This window comes from Lissotriton helveticus, chromosome 3_2 (assembly GCF_964261635.1).
Source record: "Lissotriton helveticus chromosome 3_2, aLisHel1.1, whole genome shotgun sequence".
Classification (NCBI taxonomy): domain Eukaryota; kingdom Metazoa; phylum Chordata; class Amphibia; order Caudata; family Salamandridae; genus Lissotriton; species Lissotriton helveticus.
The window spans coordinates 496,577,932-496,602,526 of record NC_136062.1 but is presented as its reverse complement, the minus strand read 5'-3'; the positions used below and the strand labels follow the sequence as shown (position 1 = coordinate 496,602,526).

Sequence of the window (24,595 nt, the reverse complement as noted above, 5' to 3'; positions counted from 1 at the left end):
TGATTTTGTTGCTGAAGAATTGAGAGATTGCTGCAGAAGTCCTGCGAAGGAGTATTTGAGTTGGAGGCTGCCGCTGGTGAGCTGCAATCTGTCCTAATGGTGAATTTCTTCTTGTTTCGGGTGGTGCTGGCATCAATGCGGTTCACCAGAGCGGCGCGTTTGGTGGGTCAGGATCATTTGGTGGTAGTGTCTTAGGGCGGAGTTTAACGTGCTCTGTCTGCTTTGTCCTGGCTCATCCTCCGTTTGTGGTCCAGTTGTCTACAGTGGCTTTTCATCAGTCCGAGTTCCTCATGCACCAACTTCCTGGGGCCTGGATCTGGTTTTATTAAAGTGTTTGTGGGCGGAGAGGAGATGCGGTTGGGGAGTTGGCGCAGGAGGTGATCCAACTGTTCATCAGTAGAAATGACAATCATCTTCGGTCTTGCGCTGTGCTGCTAGCTATTTTGCACTAAACGCTGGTGAACTTAAGGGTTTGTGATGTGCTTTTTTCTTTTTTTTATAATTCTTTTTTTGAAAACATGCATCGGTTCATAGATACAATACAGAGGATGCCAAGATGAAATATACAATGATGATTTGGGGAGACAAAGATTACGTTCCAACTCAAGAAAGGAACTTCACGGGGTGGAGGGAACACATGGTTCAGGGCATTCAGGCGGTGTACAGATGTCACCCCGGAAACTATTCAAAGAGCTCCAGATACATATCCACTTTTTGGGGCAACCCCTAGCGACGTATACCACCTTCTCTCGAAACATACACCAATCGAGATCTCTCTCCCATGCCTCTAGTGTAGGTAGTTTTGCCGCTCCCCACAAGTGAGCTATATTTCTTTTTGCAATCATAAATCCTAGGGTAGCCCATTGTGTCTGGTGAGTATTGAGGTCTGTGAGTTCCCAAATGTTAAGGAGGCAGCGTCTCGCCTCCGGTGAAAGACTGATATGTAGCACTGTGAATATTACCTCATGTACCCTGCGCCAAAAAAGGCTGACAAACTCGCACTCCCAAATGATGTCGCCAACATTAATTTACGCCCCACCCAAGAGAAGTGGTTGCATCGTGCCAAACCCGAACCAAGTGTCTGGTGGGGCCCATCAGTATATATCTGTTGGGCCACGAATACGGTGCCCTGCTGTAGTTTCCACCGGGAGCAACCATTTGTCCATGGCGTATCATGGGTCGTCGCCCCGTCCATAGGTACCGTGATTTATGGCGGCCAGATGGTCAGCCCAATAATATTTTTTAATATCTGGAAGACTGATGTCCCCATCATACCAATCCAGGGTCAATTTAGTAAAGGCGATACGTGGTTTACCATCCCAGAGTAAGTCCCTCTGTAGACCCTCGAGTTCTTTAAAGTATTGCGCGGGCACCGGATCCAGAGCGTTTTGTAGCACATAGAGAAAACGGGGTAGAGACATCATTTTAAGCAATGCCGCCCTACCCAATAGGGAGAGGGGAAGCACTTTCCAGCTTCTAATGTCTTTTTTAAGTCTGCGTAGGGGCAGGACGAGATTTTGGGTATATCGGACCGACGGATCATGAGAGTTAAAGATGCCAAGGTATGGGAACCCCGGTGTGTTGACCTGGATAGGACAATTTCTCGGGGGAGTAGGCGGGTCTCCCTCATAGGGCGAAGAACAAAGATTTACCCCAATTAATCGCAAGTCCGGAGAATCTACCAAATACCGCCAGGATATCCAGAACCACTATTGGGGATTTCGATGGGGAGGCCAGACAGAGTAAAATGTCACCCACGTGCCTCGAACTACGGTCTTCCCATCCGGGGGACCATCTCAGCCCTCGTATCATGTGATCCTGTTGGATCCAGGCCGCCAGGGGCTCCAGTGCGAGGAGGGGCTGGACAGTGTGGAGGATACTCCCATGTCCTTTGTCCAGTTTCGCGCCAGAGCGGGCGCCAACGGCTCCCTGACCTGCTTCCAAATGGAGTTTGCAAGGAGGGCACCAAATGTGCCCTACAAAGCAGTCTGGTGGTGCTGGCAAGTGCCCCCACCCTGTCCCAATACACTAAGTCCTGTCTGGGAGGTGGTCGCAACTCCCCGAGACAGAAAAGCTATTGTCCTGCCCTCCCCTGCTCGAACTTGGCTCTGCAGCAGGAGGGCAGAATCATGTCTCTGGTCGGCAGCAGATATAGTTTGCTGTCCGGGTCTAGAAGACTGGTACTGGGAGCACTGCAGGCCTCCCAGCGTAGCTTTACAGTGCATGGAATCATAGCTCCAAAACCGGTCTCGATGTTAGGGTATGATTCCAACATGTTTGATACCAAACACGACAGGTTTGTTACAGCCAGTTTAGAGTTAGCCATCGCGTAATGACGCATGGCCATCCTAAGTATCATATTGGCTCAAGCACTTACAACATGGGAGAGTGGACCCCATGGATTGTAGGTTTGTCCTGCTCATGCGGGGGCACCATCACACTTATAACCGAGCACCCTGCCTTCAGGATTGTAAGGCCAGCTTTATAAGTTACTTATAGGTTTTAAGTGCAGTGGACCTCAGATTTAAGGAAACTTATATCTGTTGCACGTAGTGCTAGCACGGCCTGCAATGGCAGGCCAGAAGTCGCAATGTGAGTGGTGTCCCATGGGTGGCATAATACATGCTTCAGCCCATGGGGAATCCCTGGAGTACCTATACCCTGGGTTACTTAGTACCATATACTGGGGACTTACAAGGGTACATCAGTAGCCCATCTGGAGTGTACCCATATACTCATCATGTCCAAGTTAGGGAAGATGCCCAGAGACTGGGGTCCTGATTAGCAGGATCCCAGTCAGGCTAGTCAGAACAACATAATTACACCAGCAAAAAGTGGGGATGACCATGAAAGCAGATCCTACTCTGCTACAAACCCAGTATTGGATTTTGGGTAGTAGTGGAAGTGCTGTCTGTTCCCAGTACTGGATTCAAAGAGTGTGCTGCAACACTGGGGTGATCTGGCTGAATGCTTCTCTTTCCTGGAGCACGGTTTATAGGCGACTCACTTGCCTTGATTTTCTCAGTTGCCCGCTTCAAGGTCAGTTGGCCGTTGGAATGGGAAATCCCCGTCTTGCAGTCAACTCTAGGGCTTCCCTTGAGCACTTCTTTCTTCCGGCCCGTGTAATACCCATTGCAGTTTGTGCCCACAGGCTTGGGATTCCCCTGAAAAGACAGAAGGGAAACGCTCTTATGAATTCTTTACTACAGTAAAAACGCTGAATAAAAATGAAAGTAAAAGTATTCTGAACACTGCGGACAGCACCTAACCAGACAGCTCCTGATACACTCTCTGAGGGCATCAACGTGGATATGTGGCTTCAAAAAAGTGTTTCTTTGCATTCTCAAACAGCAGCAAGGGATGAGACACAGGAGCAGGTTAGGAATGTACAAGGCACCCATTGAGAATGCCTTACAGACTAATTGTCTGTTTGCTAGTAACAATCATCTCACTGTGCCCAAACCCTTTCACTTGCTCTGTGCCTCTCGGTGTCCTGCTCCGTTTCGGCAAGGGCTGGAGACGAGCACAGAAATGGCAAACACAGAGGGAACAGAAGTGGACAAAATCTGCATACCTAACCCTGGACTTTGGTCTTTGCAAACACCGAAATGGATACGGCTTGTGGGAGAAATCAGAAGTTCTCACTAATGATCAGGAGATCTGCTTCCATTTCAGGAATACTATGAGGGGCCATCTTTGATTGGGCAAAAAAGAAGTAACCAAACTATAATCTTAATGAAGAGGTCTGTCAAGAGCAGTCGGCAGGACGAGGATTTTCCATTCCTAGGCCCCCAACTGGCAGCATATGAATACACACCCTAAAATAATATATATAGACTTCATAATGTGAACTGTAATGTGAAACCAGCCCCCATGCCTCCCCCCCCTGCAACAGGGATATTCTACATCAGAGGGTGCTTCTGTGAGCTGTTTAAACTGTGTTTACTAGGGACTGTGCACTTCGTTTTTTGGCAAGGAGAGGGAATAAAGTTTTATTCAAACAGTATTGTTAGATTTCAAGTTAGTGAGACCTTTACCTGCAGAAGTCTAAAGTGTGGATTGAGCCGGTCTGTCTCCTTGGAGATTCTGAACAGGAAAAGCAGCTCCCCAGCCCCCCAGCACCCACCCCCCCAGCACCCACCCCCCCAGGCCAGCAGACCCAGGACTGGGGATTGGCTATTCAACTACCAGGCAACTCTGAGCCGTCCCCTCCCACAGCCCATGCCCCTTAAGGCCTTGCCTGGTGCACCCCAAATCATTCTCCTCCATCTTGTGAGTTGCAGCTTCCCTGTGCCCCAGATTGCAGTGAGCAGAGTCCAGGAAGTGGTAAGGAGGCAGACTAGTGCGGTCTCTTCCCCATAACAAAAGTTTTTTAAAAAAACGATTTTTCCTTTCTGTGATTTCTGTCTTTGCCTGTGATTGGATATTTTATCACTTGTTTTGGGTTTTAAACTTGTGGTTTTCCCTGCCCATGATTGCTTCCATTTAACGTGTTGAATTGTGGGATTTACAGTCCAAACTCTGTAGTTTTTCCCTCATTGCTGATGACTTTCAGTTTTCCCTCCAAATTTCTCCTTTGCTCTGTGCTAAGACCTGTATGTTAAAACAGTGCACCCCCAGCCACCATTTTGTGTTCACAAGCCAGTGAAACCAGCCCCCCGCCTCCTCCCCCTCCCCCAGCAACAGAGATATTCTACATCAGAGGGTGCTTCTGTGAGCTGTTTAAACTGTATTTACTGGGGACTGTGCACTTCGTTTTTTGGCCAGGAGAGGGAGTAAAGTTTTATTCAAACAGTATTGTTAGATTTCGAGTTAGTGAGGCCTTTACCTGCAAAAGTCCAAAGTGTGGATTGAGCCTGTCTGTCTCCTAGGAGATTCTGAACAGGAGAAGCAGCTTCCAACTCCCTGGCCAGCAAACCTTGTCTGAGGTCGCTGGGACCTTATATGGTCTGATATTGTTTGGTACATGTGTACACTGATTGGTGATTGTATCTGATGTTTCTATTGGATTAGGGTTAGTGTCCTCATTGGTTGGGTATTTGAGTGTTCTGATTGGTTTCTGGGTATTTGATTCAATCAATGTAGGGTTAGGACTAGGGCTAGGGTTAAGATTTCTATTGGAAGTAGGCGCTAGGGTTTCCTGTGTTATTGGTTGTTGGGAGTAGGGTGGGATTAGGGCCAGGGTTAGACCTTTAATTGGAAGTAGCTATTTAGGGCTTCTGGTGTGATTAGTTGCTGGACTGGTTGTGGGACTAAGAGTAGGGTTAGGCTTTCTATTGGAAGGTGGGACAAGGGCTTCCTGTGCCATTGGTTGCTTGGACTTGGGGCGGGACTACTGGTAGGGCAAGGGCCTCTGTTGTATGTAGAGATTAGGGTTTTTGAACTGATTGGGTGCTTGGACTAGGGCTAAGATTGGCTGTAAGGTCCTGGTCTCCTATTGGTTCTAGATTTTTAGGGCTAGTGTGTTTGGATAGTGTTAGGGCTAGGGTTCCAATTGGCTGACGTGGTCACCTGATTACTAGAGCTATAAAAGGTTAGGGCGTCTCAGCCCGGGCGTCGAGGTTAAGGGCGGAGAGGACAAGGGCAGTTGCCCGTTTGAGCCTGTTAAGGGCGGAGAGGACAAGGGCAGTTGCCTGTTTGAGCCTGTTTAGGGCAGTTGCCTGTTTGAGCCTGTTAAGGGCGGAGAGGACAAGGGCAGTTGCCTGTTTGAGCCTGTTCGAGACTGACCAGGGCCAGGGCCACTTATGGATCTATATATTTATCACTTTCTTCTAATTTAGCATTTCCAATGCACTTCCCTATTTCTTCCATAGTTTGCTCAATATATGCTCTACATCCACTCTCTCATTTAACCCCAAACCCCATACCAATACTATGATCCTCAAAATAACCCTTTCTAGACTCTCTCCTACTCTACCCCTCCTTGCATCATCTTACACCTCTTTTACTATACCGATCTCCCAAAACAAACCTTTCTAAACTCTTCCCTCTTTTCTACCCCTCCCCAACCCTTCTCAATCCTGCAAACAGAGGCGCGCCGCCTGTAAACAGAGGCGCGCCGCCTGCAAACAGAGGCGCGTCGCCTGCAAACAGAGGCGCGTCGCCTGCAAACAGAGGCGCGTCGCCTGCAAACAGAGGCGCGCCGCCTGCAAACAGAGGCGCGCCGCCTGCAAACAGAGGCGCGCCGCCTGCAAACAGAGGCGCGCCGCCTGCAAACAGAGGCGCGCCGCCTGCAAACAGAGGCGCGCCGCCTGCAAACAGAGGCGCGCCGCCTGCAAACAGAGGAGCGCCGCCTGCAAACAGAGGAGCGCCGCCTGCAAACAGAGGCGCGCCGCCTGCAAACAGAGGCGCGCCGCCTGCAAACAGAGGCGCGTCGCCTGCAAACAGAGGCGCGTCGCCTGCAAACAGAGGCGCGCCGCCTGCAAACAGAGGCGCGCCGCCTGCAAACAGAGGCGCGCCGCCTGCAAACAGAGGCGCGCCGCCTGCAAACAGAGGCGCGCCGCCTGCAAACAGAGGAGCGCCGCCTGCAAACAGAGGAGCGCCGCCTGCAAACAGAGGAGCGCCGCCTGCAAACAGAGGAGCGCCGCCTGCAAACAGAGGCGCGCCGCCTGCAAACAGGAGCGCCGCCTGCAAACAGAGGCGCGCCGCCTGCAAACAGAGGCGCGCCGCCTGCAAACAGAGGAGCGCCGCCTGCAAACAGAGGCGCGCCGCCTGCAAACAGAGGCGCGCCGCCTGCAAACAGAGGCGCGCCGCCTGCAAACAGAGGCGCGCCGCCTGCAAACAGAGGCGCGCCGCCTGCAAACAGAGGCGCGCCGCCTGCAAACAGAGGCGCGCCGCCTGCAAACAGAGGAGCGCCGCCTGCAAACAGAGGCGCGCCGCCTGCAAACAGAGGCGCGCCGCCTGCAAACAGAGGCGTGCCGCCTGGAAACAGAGGCGCGCCGCCTGCAAACAGAGGCGCGTCGCCTGCAAACAGAGGCGCGCCGCCTGGAAACAGAGGCGCGCCGCCTGCAAACAGAGGCGCGCCGCCTGCAAACAGAGGCGCATCGCCTGGAAACAGAGGCGCGTCGCCTGGAAACAGAGGCGCGCCGCCTGCAAACAGAGGCGCGCCGCCTGCAAACAGAGGCGCGCCGCCTGCAAACAGAGGCGCGCCGCCTGCAAACAGAGGCGCGCCGCCTGCAAACAGGAGCGCCGCCTGCAAACAGGAGCGCCGCCTGCAAACAGAGGCGCGCCGCCTGCAAACAGAGGCGCGCCGCCTGCAAACAGAGGCGCGCCGCCTGCAAACAGAGGAGCGCCGCCTGCAAACAGAGGCGCGCCGCCTGCAAACAGAGGCGCGCCGCCTGCAAACAGAGGCGCGCCGCCTGCAAACAGAGGCGCGCCGCCTGCAAACAGAGGCGCGCCGCCTGCAAACAGAGGCGCGCCGCCTGCAAACAGAGGCGCGCCGCCTGCAAACAGAGGCGCGCCGCCTGCAAACAGAGGCGCGCCGCCTGCAAACAGAGGCGCGCCGCCTGCAAACAGAGGCGCATCGCCTGCAAACAGAGGCGCGCCGCCTGGAAACAGAGGCGCGCCGCCTGCAAACAGGAGCGCCGCCTGCAAACAGAGGCGCGCCGCCTGCAAACAGAGGCGCGCCGCCTGCAAACAGAGGCGCGCCGCCTGCAAACAGAGGAGCGCCGCCTGCAAACAGAGGCGCGCCGCCTGCAAACAGAGGCGCGCCGCCTGCAAACAGAGGCGCGCCGCCTGCAAACAGAGGCGCGCCGCCTGCAAAAAGAGGCGCGCCGCCTGCAAACAGAGGCGCGCCGCCTGCAAACAGAGGCGCGCCGCCTGCAAACAGAGGCGCGCCGCCTGCAAACAGAGGCGCGCCGCCTGCAAACAGAGGCGCGCCGCCTGCAAACAGAGGAGCGCCGCCTGCAAACAGAGGCGCGCCGCCTGCAAACAGAGGCGCGCCGCCTGCAAACAGAGGCGCGCCGCCTGGAAACAGAGGCGCGCCGCCTGCAAACAGAGGCGCATCGCCTGCAAACAGAGGCGCGCCGCCTGGAAACAGAGGCGCGCCGCCTGCAAACAGAGGCGCATCGCCTGGAAACAGAGGCGCGTCGCCTGCAAACAGAGGCGCGCCGCCTGCAAACAGAGGCGCGCCGCCTGCAAACAGAGGCGCGCCGCCTGCAAACAGAGGCGCGCCGCCTGCAAACAGAGGCGCGCCGCCTGCAAACAGGAGCGCCGCCTGCAAACAGGAGCGCCGCCTGCAAACAGAGGCGCGCCGCCTGCAAACAGAGGCGCGCCGCCTGCAAACAGAGGCGCGCCGCCTGCAAACAGAGGAGCGCCGCCTGCAAACAGAGGCGCGCCGCCTGCAAACAGAGGCGCGCCGCCTGCAAACAGAGGAGCGCCGCCTGCAAACAGAGGAGCGCCGCCTGCAAACAGAGGCGCGCCGCCTGCAAACAGGAGCGCCGCCTGCAAACAGGAGCGCCGCCTGCAAACAGAGGCGCGCCGCCTGCAAACAGAGGCGCGCCGCCTGCAAACAGAGGCGCGCCGCCTGCAAACAGAGGCGCGCCGCCTGCAAACAGAGGCGCGCCGCCTGCAAACAGAGGCGCGCCGCCTGCAAACAGAGGCGCGCCGCCTGCAAACAGAGGCGCGCCGCCTGCAAACAGAGGCGCGCCGCCTGCAAACAGAGGCGCGCCGCCTGCAAACAGAGGCGCGCCGCCTGCAAACAGAGGCGCGCCGCCTGCAAACAGAGGAGCGCCGCCTGCAAACAGAGGAGCGCCGCCTGCAAACAGAGGAGCGCCGCCTGCAAACAGAGGAGCGCCGCCTGCAAACAGAGGCGCGCCGCCTGCAAACAGAGGCGCATCGCCTGGAAACAGAGGCGCGCCGCCTGCAAACAGAGGCGCGCCGCCTGCAAACAGAGGCGCGCCGCCTGGAAGCAGAGGCGCGTCGCCTAGAAACAGAGGCGCGTCGCCTGGAAACAGAGGCGCGCTGCCTGGAAACAGAGGCGCGTCGCCTAGAAACAGAGGCGCGTCGCCTGGAAACAGAGGCGCGCTGCCTGGAAACAGACACTACACTATCTGCAGGCGGCAAATTAAATATTCTGGAGAAATCAGAAGAACAAAATTGCCAAAGACAAGCTTAGGGGTAATAAGTGCTTGAACCACAGTCTCACATGATGAGTCCAGGAGTAAACAAATTATTTTTCTCAATATACTGAGAACGGAGAAGTAGATGGCAGAAACTTGACTTATCAGTTTGAAGAAGAGCAGATTTTGGTCATTAAGAAAGCTAAGTTTCAAAGGCTGCCATTACGGTGACCAGGAAATGGATGAATTGCTTCCAGCAAAGGCCCCATTTTTTTTTGCAGTTTAATTCAAGACAGTTTTCCTTCATCCACATGGCTTTGATTCGAGTCTCGCTGGGATTTTCTGAGATGGTAATGACTATTAGGTGCATCACCTGCATAGAACACGAGATTGAGCCGGCAAGAGCACAACCAAGGAGAGCGGAGGGATGATCGAGACATGGAGTAGGCCTCCTTGAGATCCCAGGCAGGAGAGAGAGAGGTGGCTTTGGAGTGGAACTGCTATTGTCTGCGATCTGTCTGTTAGGGAGTGTTGATTTACTGATACCCAGTAGTAAAGGCTGGCTATGAGGGTCGTACAAGAGGCCGCATGGAGTACGGATGACAGATCAGGTAAGACTACCCAAGCCAACCTGCCTAGGTCAAGCAGCATTCTTAGGTCATTCGTTCCAGGCAGCAGAGCAGCCTACAAGCACGGAGGAAAGACGTCTGGGCTTGATCCAGGAGGCAGTTTAATTACAGATAATAGGAGTTGTGTGTTGATGGCATTTTCAAGAATTTTCGAGAGGAGGAGTGATCGAAAAATGGGACAATAGTAACTGAGAGTGTTTGGATCCGCTGGCAATTTTTTTAGATGAGGAATAATGTATTCATGGTTTCAAGAAGGTCTCTCAAGAGATTGATCCATTATGTCCAGAAGGGCACCAGATTAGGGTTGATTTCTGAAGCGAAATCTCCCTTATCGTGCAGGGCATCAAACTAATATGATACCTCAAGTGAAACCTCCCTTATACCCTGTATAGCCTCAAACTAGAGAGGGTATCTCAAGAGAAACCTCACTTTCCCCCCGGGAGTGTTCCAAATGAAGGTCCGTATCGCGAGAGAAACCTTCCTTTTACCTGATAGTGCATTACATTTGGGCTGACATTTCAAGAGAGTCCTGCCTTATAACACGGAGCCCCCTGGAATCGTGTCTATAGTCACGGAGTTTAATATCGCATTTGCATGTCGCCTTCAGAGCATTGTGAAAGGGAAATCAAGGTGAACAGATCTAGGAAGTACAGGGGAAAAAAAGCAAAAGAGTCACAATCGGAAAGGGTGAGCCGGAAAACAGGAAATACATCAACTGGGTATCCTCAGAGTAAGAAGTTGGAGAAACTCTGTTCAGGCAATGCCTGGGATGGGTTTAAGAAGCAAGTGAAATAGTCTCTGAAAAGGAAGGTTCTAAGGTATTTCTGGAATGTGAAAAACAGCAAAGTTAGACTCAAGAGACCGAAGCTGCATTCAACCACTCTGGGGAGACTGCCCCTCTCACCCTAAAAATGCATCCAACTGAGTTTATGGTGTTACGAGACACCTCTTTAATGTGCCAAAGTGCATCACACATGGCTTGAGAGCTTACGATCGACCTCCCGTACCACTGAGAGTGCATCAAACAGGCATCAACATCACACAAGACCTCTCTTATCCACAAGTGCACATGAGACTGAGCTCAATAGCGCAGGAGACCCCTCGTACCCCTGGACTCAATATCTCAGGAAGCACCTTGGAAACTTGGGGGTCGATACATTAAAAGATGCCTCAACTGTAAAGCAAGTAGTATCAACCTAACATCGGCATCACAGTAGCCACTCCCCTTTCAAGCCAAGGAATCATAACTACCTGCAAATGACAAATCACATGGCAACATCTGGGCCAAAACACCCAGAACTTCCACCCTAGAGAGGATTCTTCCAGCACCCTTTTGAGGTCTATAAGTGGCCTTGTCCAAGGCCTACGTTTGGGCAACCTTATCCAAGGCGAGTGAAGGCAAAGGAGGGAATCTAGCGACAGACCTTGAATGAGAGCAGCTGCCTCCAAGTGCCCTCCTCCAAAGCCTGCCTCTAGCTAGAAGGCATGCCACCAAGCGCCCTCCATCACCTGTGTACTCAAATGCCTTAGCTAAGCCTGTTGATCTGCAGGGTTTGGGGCACTGAAGACTGCGGCGTCTGGACACCAGCCTCCAGACGCCCTCGTCCCAGGCCAGCCTCCAGGCCCCTCTCGCCTCGCCTTAGGCCAGCCTCTAGGCCCCCCCCAGGCCAGCCTAAAGTCCCCCCTCGCACCAGGCCAGACTCCAGGCCCCCTCCCTCGCCACAAGGCAGCCTTCCAGACCCCTTCAGACATGGCCAGCCTCCAGGGCCCCCTCATCCCAGGTCAACCTCCAAGCCGCCCTCACCTCATGCCAGCCTGCAGGCCCCCTCACCTAAAGTCAGTCTCCAGGTGCCCCCTGACCCAAGGCCACTCTCCAGCCTTGCCCCAGGCCAGGCTCCAGGTGCCCCCTCACCCCAGGCCAGCCTTTAGGCTCCCTTGCCTAGGGTCAGTCTCCCAGTGCCCCCTCGCCCCATGCCAGCCTCGAGGTGACCCCTCCTGCGAGGCCAGCCTCCAGACGTCCCCATGTCCAAATCCAGCTACCAGGCCCCCTCGTTCAGGCCAACGTCAAGATCCCCTCGTCCCAAGCCAGCTTCCAGGGCCCCTCGTCCCAGGCAGGCTTCCAGGGCCCCCCTGTCCCAAGCAGGGGTCCAGGGCCCCTTGTCCCAAGCCAGCTTCCAGGGCCCCTCGTCCCAGGCCAGCTTCCAGGCTCCCTTGTCCCAGGTCAGCTTCCAGGACCCCTCGTCCCAGGCCAGCTTCCAGGACCCCTCGTCCCAGGCCAGCTTCCAGGACCCCTCGTCCCAGGCCAGCTTCCAGGACCCCTCGTCCCAGGCCAGCTTCCAGGGCCCCTCGTCCCAGGCAGGCTTCCAGGGCCCCCCTGTCCCAAGCAGGGGTCCAGGGCCCCTTGTCCCAAGCCAGCTTCCAGGGCCCCTCGTCCCAGGCCAGCTTCCAGGCTCCCTTGTCCCAGGTCAGCTTCCAGGACCCCTCGTCCCAGGCCAGCTTCCATGACCCCTCGTCCCAGGCAGGCTTCCAGGGCCCCCTGTCCCAAGCAGGGGTCCAGGGCCCCTTGTCCCAGGCCAGCTTCCAGGACCCCTTATCCCAAGCCAGCTTCCAGGGCCCCTCGTCCCAGGCCAGCTTCCAGGCTCCCTCGTCCCAGGCCAGCTTCCAGGGCCCCTCGTCCCAGGCCAGCTTCCAGGGCTCCTCGTCCCAGGCCAGCTTCCATGACCCCTCGTCTCAGGCCAGCTTTCAGGCTCCCTCGTCCCAGGCCAGCTTCCAGGACCCCTCGTCCCAGGCCAGCTTCCATGACCCCTCGTCTCAGGCCAGCTTCCAGGACCCCTCGTCCCAGGCCAGCTTCCAGGACCCCTCGTCCCAGGCCAGCTTCCAGGCTCCCTTGTCCCAGGTCAGCTTCCAGGACCCCTCGTCCCAGGCCAGCTTCCATGACCCCTCGTCCCAGGCAGGCTTCCAGGGCCCCCTGTCCCAAGCAGGGGTCCAGGGCCCCTTGTCCCAGGCCAGCTTCCAGGACCCCTTATCCCAAGCCAGCTTCCAGGGCCCCTCGTCCCAGGCCAGCTTCCAGGCTCCCTCGTCCCAGGCCAGCTTCCAGGGCCCCTCGTCCCAGGCCAGCTTCCAGGGCTCCTCGTCCCAGGCCAGCTTCCATGACCCCTCGTCTCAGGCCAGCTTTCAGGCTCCCTCGTCCCAGGCCAGCTTCCAGGACCCCTCGTCCCAGGCCAGCTTCCATGACCCCTCGTCTCAGGCCAGCTTCCAGGACCCCTCGTCCCAGGCCAGCTTCCAGGACCCCTCGTCCCAGGCCAGCTTCCAGGACCCCTCGTACCAGGCCAGCTTCCAGGACCCCTCGTCCCAGGCCAGCTTTCAGGACCCCTCGTCCCAGGCCAGCTTCCAGGACCCCTCGTCCCAGGCCAGCTTCCAAGCTCCCTCGTCCCAGGCCAGCTTCCAGGACCTCTCGTCCCAGGCCAGCTTCCAGGCTCCCTCGTCCCAGGCCAGCTTCCAGGCTCCCTCGTCCCAGGCCAGCTTCCAGGCTCCCTTGTCCCAGGCCAGCTTCCAGGCTCCCTCGTCCCAGGCCAGCTTCCAGGTCCCCTCGTCCCAGGCCAGCTTCCAGGCCCCCTCGTCCCAGGCCAGCTTCCAGGCCCCCTCGTCCCAGGCCAGCTTCCAGGGCCCCTCGTCCCAGGCCAGCTTCCAGGGCCCCTCGTCCCAGGCCAGCTTCCAGGCTCCCTCGTCCAAGGCCAGCTTCCAGGCTCCCTCGTCCCAGGCCAGCTTCCAGGGCCCCTCGTCCCAGGCCAGCTTCCGATCTCCCTTGTCCCAGGCCAGCTTCCAGGGCCCCTTGTCCCACGCCAGATTCCAGGGCCCCTCGTCCCAGGCCAGATCCCAGGGCCCCTCCTCCCAGGCCAGCTTCCAGGGCCCCTCGTCCCAGGCCAGCTTCCAGGCTCCCTCGTCCAAGGCCAGCTTCCAGGCTCCCTCGTCCCAGGCCAGCTTCCAGGGCCCCTCGTCCCAGGCCAGCTTCCGATCTCCCTTGTCCCAGGCCAGCTTCCAGGGCCCCTTGTCCCACGCCAGATTCCAGGGCCCCTCGTCCCAGGCCAGATCCCAGGGCCCCTCCTCCCAGGCCAGATTTCAGGGCCCCTCGTCCCAGGCCAGATTCCAGGGCCCCTCGTCCCAGGCCAGCTTCCGGGCTCCCTTGTCCCAGGCCAGCTTCTGGGGCCCCTCGTCCCAGGCCAGCTTCCAGGGCCCCTCGTCCCAGGCCAGCTTCCAGGACCCCTCGTCCCAGACCAGCTTCCAGGACCCCTCGTCCCAGGCCAGCTTCCAGGGCCCCTTGTCCCAGGCCAGCTTCCAGGGCCCCTTGTCCCAGGCCAGCTTCCAGGGCCCCTTGTCCCAGGCCAGCTTCCAGGCTCCCTCGTTTTACCAGATCATAACCTCCTGAATGACCAAATGAAAGGAGAACCATACAAGAGATATATAAAATATATGTATTTATTACTAAACACTCTCTACTAATCTCTTTATGAGATTAGTGAACAAGACACACAATATAACAGACCTAGAACAACAGTAAATAGCACAATACACAGTGGGCTCCAGGGGGAGACCAAACCATATACTAAGAAGGTGGTATAACAACCACGACTTGACTAGACACGGTTCCTAGAGCAGGTAGAATCGCGGGGACCCCAAGGAACCACCCAAGGTAGTGACACAGGGGACCCACAAGGAGGCTTGCAGTGTGAGAACACAGACGCGAGCTCCATACAACTCTATGGGAAAGTTGTGGTTGGAAAATTACAGTTTAAGGACACTCGGAGAGGACTTTGAGCAAACCCTTTCAAACTTAGAAGGTTCTAAGGCCAGCGCCCTTGTGAGTACCGAGGTACCCGGGTTGCCTATCCCAGAGGAGCCGGGTGCATAGGTGTCAAGTGGTGTCGGAAACCCTTGTCGTTTTCAATGGCGTAATGCAAAGAATTGCTGCTGCTGGGAAGATGAAGTGTCCGGAGGAATCCAAGCCTGGATCGGGGATGAGAAGAACCTGAAAGCAGAGGGGACAGAGTCTGGGTCACTTCAGGGTGACCAGGGGCATGATAGACGAATGCACACTGATGTCGGGTTCTTCTGGTGAGTAGATTGGATGCTTGACTCTACAGCCACGGGGACCAGGAGACGTCGACAACGACAAAAGTCCGGAGGGGAGCTGTCCCACGAAGGATGTCGAGCGCCGGGGGGGGGGTCAGTGTCCTGATTGAACACCAAGAAGCCTTGGCAACGGCAACCCACGCGGGCAGAGGAAACAGGTTACGGTGAGGACCAGCAAGGTCCTGGGGACTCTCCAAGCAATGGAGTGTCAGGGCACGTCTGGAGCAACCAGGGAAGCCCAAGGAAATTCAAAGTTACCTTCACAGGGACCCACAGGCAAATGAACCAGTGATCGCGAAAGGACCTCGAGCTGAATCACGAAATACCAGCCCACGGGACACTCGTGGAGTGTAGGCCGGGAATCTTCGGTGGAAATACTGCTCGGGGTCAGGACTACACGTAGCCCAAAGCACAGCCTCAGGGATCGCCAAAAAGCATATGCTGCTGCAAAAGTACACGGTGCACAGGGGTTCGGGTTGAAAGGTCCCCATGAGGGATACTGGTCTCAGAATTGCTGAGAGGTCAGATCAACCTCAGGGACGCTCTGGAACCCACCTCCTGTGTTGCAGTAATCTTCAGAGTCCTCAGGAGCTCGGGAGAAGCAAACCGGTCAGATGCGTCAAGGTGCCTGCTGCTGCAGGGGAGCAACTCCTTTACTCCAAGGGAGATTCTTCAGTCGTCCAGCGAAGTGTAGATTGTCGAAGTACATGGTTTCTGCTTGCAGAATTTAGTCCAGGTAAAATCTAAAGTCCTGCAATCAGGGTTCCTACTTGGAATGAGTTAGACAAACCCCTTGGACCCACCTATCGGAGGGTAAGGATAGAGGGGTGGCTACACCCATGTCCTTTGTCCAGTTTCACGCCAGAGCAGGAACAAATGGCTCCTGAAACCGGTTTGAGCTGGACTATGCACAGGGACACCATATGTGCCCCCAGTGCAGACTTTCTGTGCATCCAAGTACTGAACACTAAAGCCTGTCTGGGAGGTGGTCACACCTCCCTGTGACAGGAAACCTATTGTCAGGCTTTCATCTGCTCGAGCTCGGCTCAGCAATAGGAGGGCAGACCCGTGTCCGTGTCTGTGGCTGGCAGTATCCATTTGTGATGGCCAGGTTAAGAAAGCTGATACCGGGTGCACCGGTGTTTCACATAAGTTCCTATAAAAGGGTGGAATCATATCTCCCCGCCACTTACTGGCGGGGGGTATGGTTCCAAAGTGTTTAACACCAAACACAACATGTTTCTAAGCAGCCGTTTTAAAGTTAGCATTCACCGCGAGGTCATAATGCACTTAAATATATATGGTTGGCTGCATCACAGACAACCCCGTAAAATAGGTTCCGAAGGCTGCAGAGGGGCTCTGCTCATGCATGGGCACCCTCTTACATAAAACACAGCACCCTGCCTTAAGGCCTGCCATAGGCGTGACTGATAGGTTTATATGTGCAGTGTTTAGAATAGATATAGGTAACCTATATCTAAGTAAGGGATGCATGCACCACCTTACACAGGCTGCAGTAGCAGACCTGTGGTGCTATCTTGAATGGGTTCTCAGGGGTGGCATAATACATGCTTCACCCCATGGGAGGCCTCTGGGCTACCCATGCCCTGGGTACATGGTGTACCATATACTAGGGACTGATAAGAGTACCCAGCATCCAATGTGGAGTGTACCTAAAGTACATGGAATCAGTTTAGAGAAGAAAGCAGCTAGGCTGGGGTCCTGGATAGCAGGATCCCAGTCAGTCTAAGTCGAAAACAGTGATACATCAGCAAAAAAGTGGGGGTAACCATAAGAAGCAGATCCTACTCTCCTACACAGGGCACAAGAATTTGGGGATTGCCAACATGTCTGATTCCACGAAACCATATTTGGTAAGTACTAGACTCACCTTTGTCGTTTCTGCTGCCTCTCGCCACTCCACCCGTGAACCGTCATCAGGAAACATCTTCTCCAGAACCAGAAAAGTAAGGAAACCAGTGATCACCCAAAGCCCCAGGAGCTTCTGCTGCTGCAGTGTCTGCCCACCACCTGTGCAGGGAAACGAAGGACAGGGCTAAGTGCAGGGAAACGAAGGACAGAGCTGAGTGCAGGGAAACAAAGGACAGAGCTGAGTGCAGGGAAACAAAGGACAGAGCTGAGTGCAGGGAAACAAAGGACAGAGATGAGTGCAGGGAAACAAAGGACAGAGATGAGTGCAGGGAAACAAAGGACAGAGCTAAGTGCAGGGAAACAAAGGACAGAGCTAAGTGCAGGGAAACAAAGGACAGAGCTAAGTGCAGGGAAACAAAGGACAGAGCTGAGTGCAGGGAAACAAAGAACAGAGCTGAGTGCAGGGAAACAAAGGACAGAGCTGAGTGCAGGGAAACAAAGGACAGAGATGAGTGCAGGGAAACAAAGGACAGAGATGAGTGCAGGGAAACAAAGGACAGAGATGAGTGCAGGGAAACAAAGGACAGAGCTAAGTGCAGGGAAACAAAGGACAGAGCTAAGTGCAGGGAAACAAAGGACAGAGCTAAGTGCAGGGAAACAAAGGACAGAGCTAAGTGCAGGGAAACAAAGGACAGAGCTAAGTGCAGGGAAACAAAGGACAGAGCTAAGTGCAGGGAAACAAAGGACAGAGCTAAGTGCAGGGAAACAAAGAACAGAACTAAGTGCAGGGGAACAAAGAACAGAGCTAAGTGCAGGGAAAAAGGACAGTGATAAACCAAGAGGAAAAGGACAGTGCTAGGCCCAGGAGAAAAGGACAGTGCTAAACCCAGAAGAAAACAACAGTGATAAACCCGAACAAAAACGACCGTGCCAAACCCAGAGGTAAAGGACTGTGCCAATCCCTGAGTAAAAGGACAATGCTAAGCTCTAGAGAAAAGGACAGTGCTAAGCCCTAAGGAAATAACAGTGCCAAGCCCAGAGGAAAAGGGTAGTGCTAAACCCAGAGGAAAAGGAAAGTGCTAATACCAGAGGAAAAGGACAGTGCTAATCCCAGGAGAAAAGGACAGTGCTAATCCCAGGCGAAAAGGACAGTGCTAAACCCAGAGGAAAACGACCGTGCTAAACCCAGAGGAAAACGATAGTGCTAACCAGAGGGAAAAGGACAGTGCCGAGCCCAGTAGAAAAGGACAATGCCGAGCCCAGAGGAAAAGGACAATGCCAAACCCAGCGGAAAAGGACAAGGCCAAACCCAGAGGAAAAGGACAGTGCTAAACCGAGAGAAAAAGAACTGTGCTAAACCGAGAGGAAAAGGACAGTGCTAAACAGTGCTAAACCCAGAGGAAAAGGACAGTGCTAAGCCTAGAGGAATACAACAGTGCTAAGCCCAGCGGAAAAGGACAGTGCTAGGCCAAGAGGAAAAGGACAGTGCTAAACCAAGAGGAAAAGGACAGTGCTAAACCCAGAGGAAAAGGAGAGTGCTAAACCCAGAGGAAAAGGACAGTGCTAAGCCCAGAGGAAAAGGACAGTGCTAAGCCCAGAGGAAAAGGAGAGTGCTAAACCCAGAGGAAAAGGAGAGTGCTAAACCCAGAGGAAAAAGGAGAGTGCTAAACCCAGAGGAAAAGGAGAGTGCTAAGCGCAGAGGAAAAGGACAGTGCTAAATCTAGAAAAAAACAACAGTGCTAAGCCCTAAGGAAAAGGACAGTGCTACACCAAGAGGAAAAGGACAGTGCTAAATCTAGAAAAAAACAACAGTGCTAAGCCCTAAGGAAAAGGACAGTGCTACACCAAGAGGAAAAGGACAGTGCTAAACCCAGAGAAAAAGGACAGTGCTAAACCAAGAGGAAAAGGACAGTGCTAAACCCAGAAAAAAAGGATGGTGCTAACCCCAGAGTAAAAAGTCCTTGCTAAGTTCAAGGGGGAAAAGGGAAAGTAACAAGTCCAGGGCAAAAGAAAGGTGCTAAGTTCAGATCCGGTTCAATCACAGGTCCTTTTGCAGAAGTATTATCGAGAGCCTACAGTGGGAGATGAGAGCTCTGCCGGACATAACAAGGTTAGTTTGGTGGTTCTGTTCCTCTGTTAACCCAACCTTCAATTCTGGGTTCAGCTTCTAATGCTGGAGTGTTACCATTACCAGCTCTGGGTTCCAGAAGAGCTGGTTCCACTGCTACATTGAAAGAAGGATAGCCCCCACCCCATGATTGTGCGGATAGACCAGGCTTCAGCATCACAGGGTCAGTATTTGCCCATGAAAAATGGCACACTGGAGCCAAGGTCACCTATAGAGCTATATCATTGAGGAATGGCACAGAGACAAACTCCCCTTTAATATTTGATAAGGTAATAAGACAATGTCAGCAATTATAGCATGCAAAGATACAGAGATATTCATGGACACAAACTAACACAAACCCTAGAACAGCAGTGGAACTAACACAGTTTTCTCTTTGATAAGAAATGGGACAGTAAAGGTGGGAAGAAACCTCAACTGCAAGACCACCGTGGACGACGTGGACATGCAGGGGGGCTCCTCCGGCCTGACGGTTCACTTCTGTCAGAGCAGGGCCCGGCTCCACATGCAACTACCCCCAAACTGGAATGGCCTCTGTGACTGTAACCACCATCTCCCTGATGATGGCAGCAGTGGACTTCTCCGATTTGTATGACCGTTCCATGCACCGTCTAAAAGACTGTTTCCACATTTGTGAAAGAAAAGAGCTGCAGCATATCATGGCACTGCGGTGTGGGAAACGACCCAGAGGAACACAGACTATTCAATGACAAAAGTGGTCAGAAGTAGAGTGTGGGCAGTCGTTAGGGTGGACAACGGATGGTTGACCTGAGTGGGAAGCAGGGATGGTCTGGCTAGGCCCAGATGCAACGTGAAAAGGAGTGCCAGAAACCAACGCGTCCATGAACAAGCAGACTTGTGGGTCAAAGAGGGGGATCCTCAGATGATTGGCTGGAGACCGTCTCAACGTAAAAGCAAGTCCCTGTATTGTGGTTTTCACACTGAGAACTGAGGGACGCATGCCAAGCCCCACTGTCACAGCCTACGTCAAGGCACCTTATACAAGACCGAGGCTCGTCTCAAGCTTCAACCCTCCAGCAGCTCTACACATCTTTTGTTTTTTAGCAGAGTGGACACAATCTTGGTTCTGTGGAAGTGCCCAGAGTGAGCCATGTACAAGCATACGATGAAATGGATGCTGGGAGAATTAATAAAGTAATGAAGGCGGCTCTTCAAAAGCGTTGTTCAGTACTGGCACCTATCTCACCGTCTCCAAAACCGCTCGGTTTAGGACACACAAACCTCTCACACTGTGTTCAATCCAGTGTGAGGGGGTTTTGGGTCAGTCTCCTTCCAACAACAGGCTTGCTTGGGGGTTTTGGGTCAGCCTCCTAGTAAGAAGCTGGCTCTTTATGTGATATACCAAACATTGGTTATATTGTGTTAAGAGTTCATAGACTGACCTAGAAGTGTACAGTGCACAATGTAAACCCAAAGTGCTCTATTAGTGGTAGTGTGGGCGAGCAGCCTTAGGCTTAACACAGAGGAGTGTAAGACATTTGTTATACACACAGTGACAAACGAATGACACACAACTCAAAAAGGCAATTCATACCAATTTTAGTGAAACATGCTTCTTCCTAGATTTATTTTAAGATCAATATGTACATTGACACTCAGCAGCTGTTGACGCAATTAAGCCCTGCCTATCAGCAGTGTTCCACTGGATGAGCATTAGCCAGCTTAAATTCACAGACAATAAGACAGAGGTTCTTAGTTATGGCTTACATGTTTCCCTCAACTGCAAACACGAAGGGACTTGTGGTAAATAAATAAATAATACCTCTATTTTTGAATGGATAAATGAATAACAGATAGCTCAATAAATAAGAGTCAAGATTCGAGGTAGTAGGAGTTTTGCAGGTTTATTACAGCATAAAGGACAGGAACAGGACAACCTGCACAGGAATAAGATGGCAGGGCCTGACAGGGGGGCCCCGACAGCTGCCGGGCAGGATCTGGGATGAGCGCGCTAACATTTAATAACAATACACGAACATATATACTAAAACAGTTGCATTACAATACATATGATAGGCGGAGCAGTGGGTGTGGTCAATAGCAGTCGCGAAAGATAAGGGTGAAAGTAGATGTAACAAGAGGCGTATACATAGACATGTGATGTAAACGTAACAGAATATGTCATAAATGGGGCGGAAACATGGAGGGGGCTACCTAAGGAGCCGGGACCTCTAACCTAATGGTGCGCGCAAACTGACAATGACGTGTTACTAGGAGAAGCTGGGGGCTATGAACTCTGTGCTAGGAGCAGAGACTGAAGTCTGGAGAGTCAGGGCGACATGTACCTAAGCAGTATCTAGTATCTGATGTTTAGAGAACATGTTGATAGAATCCAAAAGTTATCGGGGTAAAGGCGAACAGACTCTAAGACTGGAGCATGCATTATTCTACATGTAGTGCGTGATGAAGAATATTAAATGACCATTAAATGCAGTATTTCTCTTACATGGAGACGTAAAGGCTAGACTATGATGGTAACTATTGATGCAGTTCAGTAGCTTTAGGAATGCAGAGAAGGAGAACTAACTGATAACTGGAATCATAACATACTCTTGGCAGACTCAGAGGCAGAGCCAGGCTGGACCGGGCACTGCAAGGCAGGAAGTAAGTGAAGGGTCAGGAACACAGGTGGGGGCTGTATCGCTCCTCAGCGAGGCTCAGGAGACAGAAGCTGAATCTGGTGTCCAGGCCCTTTTGAGGCCTAGAAACGGGAACTTTACAATGGAATAACGTGCACACTGAGAAACGTGGCAACGTAGCTTTACATAGGCCGGATATTCGTAGTAGTCACGAGAACTGGAAACTGGCATACTAGAGATGGACACAACTGTAATTGCGTCTTTAATCGAACATGGGGAATACATATGCATATTAATCATGCACAGATAACATATGATGGAGGACGCGTAGGGACACAGAACATGGCAAAATTTACTTTTCCACATTCCCTCCTTGTCACTACGTTTCCATCAGGAAACATCAATATTCATAATACCATCTATCATTTCATACAGTATCATTTGCTCGTCTCGAATTTTCTTGGAACGGGATTTAGAACGGGGCTTGGGACTAGGAATACAAGAGGTAGCACAGATGCCGGAAATCGCAGGGCCACATTGTATACAGAGGCAGCAGCTGAATATGATCGCTACTGCAATACCTAGAAAGGACAAGACTTTCCATCCCCAAGCGGAAATTATATTCCAGAACCAACCGGACCATGTCCAGGTGCCTGGATCTTGGTGTAACAGATGGGCAATTTTATGGAGTCTGGTTATAGCTGAATAAACAGACGGCGCGTTATTTGGAATGAAAATGCAGCAACTAGATCCGATGACTCTACAGGCCCCGCCCCTATCGGCCAATATGACGTCAAGGACGAGACGATTCTGTAAAACGACAAATCTCATAGCAGATTGCTCTTCGGTTAAGTTACCTAGAGCAGAGGCAGTCTCATTTACTACAGCTTCAAGGGTTCTGGTTAACCTACGGATTAGCTTACTATTCTGGATAGGTCCTATAAAGAAGAAGAAACCTCTATTGAAATCTGTATACTGTTCTAGAGCAGTTTCAGTATAATCGACAATCGGGGACTCGATCTCCCTTTTATGTCTAATGTGTACTAGATGTGTGTTTCTATGATAATCAGATGGGGCTAGGAAAACAGGTGGCAGTAGGAAGGCAATGTAACAGGTTCCCTCCCAATTGAGGGGCAGACGAACATATGCGGTCTGACCACAAATAAAATAAGAATGACGTGAAGCTTTGAAAATAGATTTCCCACTGTCACTATATTTGGCAATAGTAGTACAATCGCTATGTCCTACATGTACGGAACCATTATTTCTAACACATAATTCGCCTTTGACTGGTAGTACTGAAATAGCAGGTAAGTCTGGAGTGGAATCAGACTGAACATTCAGGACCATGAAATTCGAAGAATAATTACCTAAGTTGTAAACTTCGTTTTCTAGATCTAACCCTGTTCTGTGGGGAAGACCTTGCTTGTCTGGGAAACATGTACTGTTCAGAAAAGACATATCTGTTGAAGATGACGTTAACGTGGACCATGCTCCACACGAACCATTATGTGAAAATGGATAAGGAAAGAGTGGCAGAACTCCCTTCGGTGTCTGGAAAGGGGGGAGTCGACCACACACCCAACAATTAGTGGCATTGCTGGTCTGGTGTGAATAATGTAACATGCGGATAAAAGAATTGTTACGCATAGCGAGGCGGTAAGAGAGTTCATGAGGAGGCAGATCACTAAACGTGTGCTCTACTGTAACATTAGAAGACTTATTTACATGAGAAACTGGAAAATACAGATAAAATGCATAACTGGTGCAGGAAATCATAATACTGAGAAATAATATGAAACATAGAAAAACGATACATCGGATTGAGTTTTGACTAACTCTCTCACTATGGGGGTCTATTTTATACATGTCAGAAACCGGTCTAACCGTTTCACCTAGGGGAGGACTTAGACAATCAAACTGGCTGACTTATTTTACTAGACCTTAACTTTAATTTATACTCCTGTTGCGGAGTTTTCTCTAACAGGGAGGGTGCAGTATCATTGTCTTTTGCGGGACAGTCCTTAAGAATAGTACTTTGGCAGTCCTTTAAATGCTCGGAAATGTTCTTTGAAATTGGTTTCAATCCATAAAATTTCTTGATGTGCGAAAGATGCACCCAGCCTTTGCGTCCCTCCAACTTCACGGCTGTGCGGGTGGCCAGGAGGACCTGTCGGGGCTCCTTCCAGCGAGGCTCCAGCGGACTTGAACGATCGAAATTTCGCACTAGGACCATGGATCCGGGAACGATTTCATGCGGTGCCACCTCGGTATTTGTCTGGAAATGCGGCGGCAACCTGTGAACGACAAGAGTTGAGGGCAGACATCAAGGAAGCTAGGTAATCTGTCAGCATATTACTTGAAACATCGGTAATACTTCGGGGTCTAGGAGTACCCCATATGTTAGGGGGGCGGCCGAAAACGACCTCATACGGGGACAGACCTGATCTGGAATGAGCGACCATGCGCATATAGAACAGGGCGACTGGCAGAGCTATGAGCCAGTCCACACCTTTCTCTTGACAAACTTTTGCAATTCGAATTTTCAGGGTCTGATTATGTCTCTCTACGAGACCAGCTGCTTCAGGATGGCGTACACAATGGAATTTCCACTGGTACCCTAACAATAGGGACACGTGTTTCATGAGTTCAGATGAGAATGGCTGGCCGTTGTCAGAATATACGACCCTAGGGAGTCCATAACGGGGGAAGAATTCACGAACCAACTGCTTGGCAGTGGTCGCGGCTGTGTAATCTGGGACTGGATATGCTTCTGTCCACCTGGACAAAGCGCATACAACTACGAGGACATACTTGAAACCTCGACATCGCTCCATCTGAATGTAATCCATCTGGAGGACTTCAAAAGGGTGGTCAGGGGGCTGGAATCCACCTTGTTCTACCGGGACACTTTTACCTGGATTAAACTGACAACATATCATACAGGTACGGACTTTCTGCTTGGCTGCAGCTCGTAAATGTTTGTTGAACCAAATATTCTGGATACTGTCTAACATAGCTTTTTCTCCTAAATGTGCTGGACTATGTGCGGTATTAATAATGACTTGAACCATAGAGTCGGGGAGAAACCATGTGGCTTTACCCTTCGTTACCCATCCCTGATCTGTCTGGACCCCTCCTTGTTCGGACCATTTCTTGATTTCATCGGGAGTAGCA

At 52.6% G+C, this 24,595-nt stretch overlaps 1 protein-coding gene across 2 annotated transcripts in view; it reads right to left on the bottom strand.

Annotated features, from left to right (window-relative positions):
- SLC39A13 (solute carrier family 39 member 13) overlaps nt 1-24,595 on the bottom strand; it is a 176,865-nt gene that overhangs the window by 80,685 nt on the left and 71,585 nt on the right. The window contains exons 4-5 of one of the 2 annotated variants that reach the window (XM_078684492.1): nt 16,710-16,849; nt 3,012-3,164 (exon numbers count right to left, since the gene is read on the bottom strand). In XM_078684492.1, the coding sequence (XP_078540618.1) occupies nt 3,012-3,164; nt 16,710-16,849 (293 nt within the window). The remainder of the gene's footprint in view (nt 1-3,011; nt 3,165-16,709; nt 16,850-24,595) is intronic. The other variant, XM_078684493.1, reaches the window with a different exon arrangement.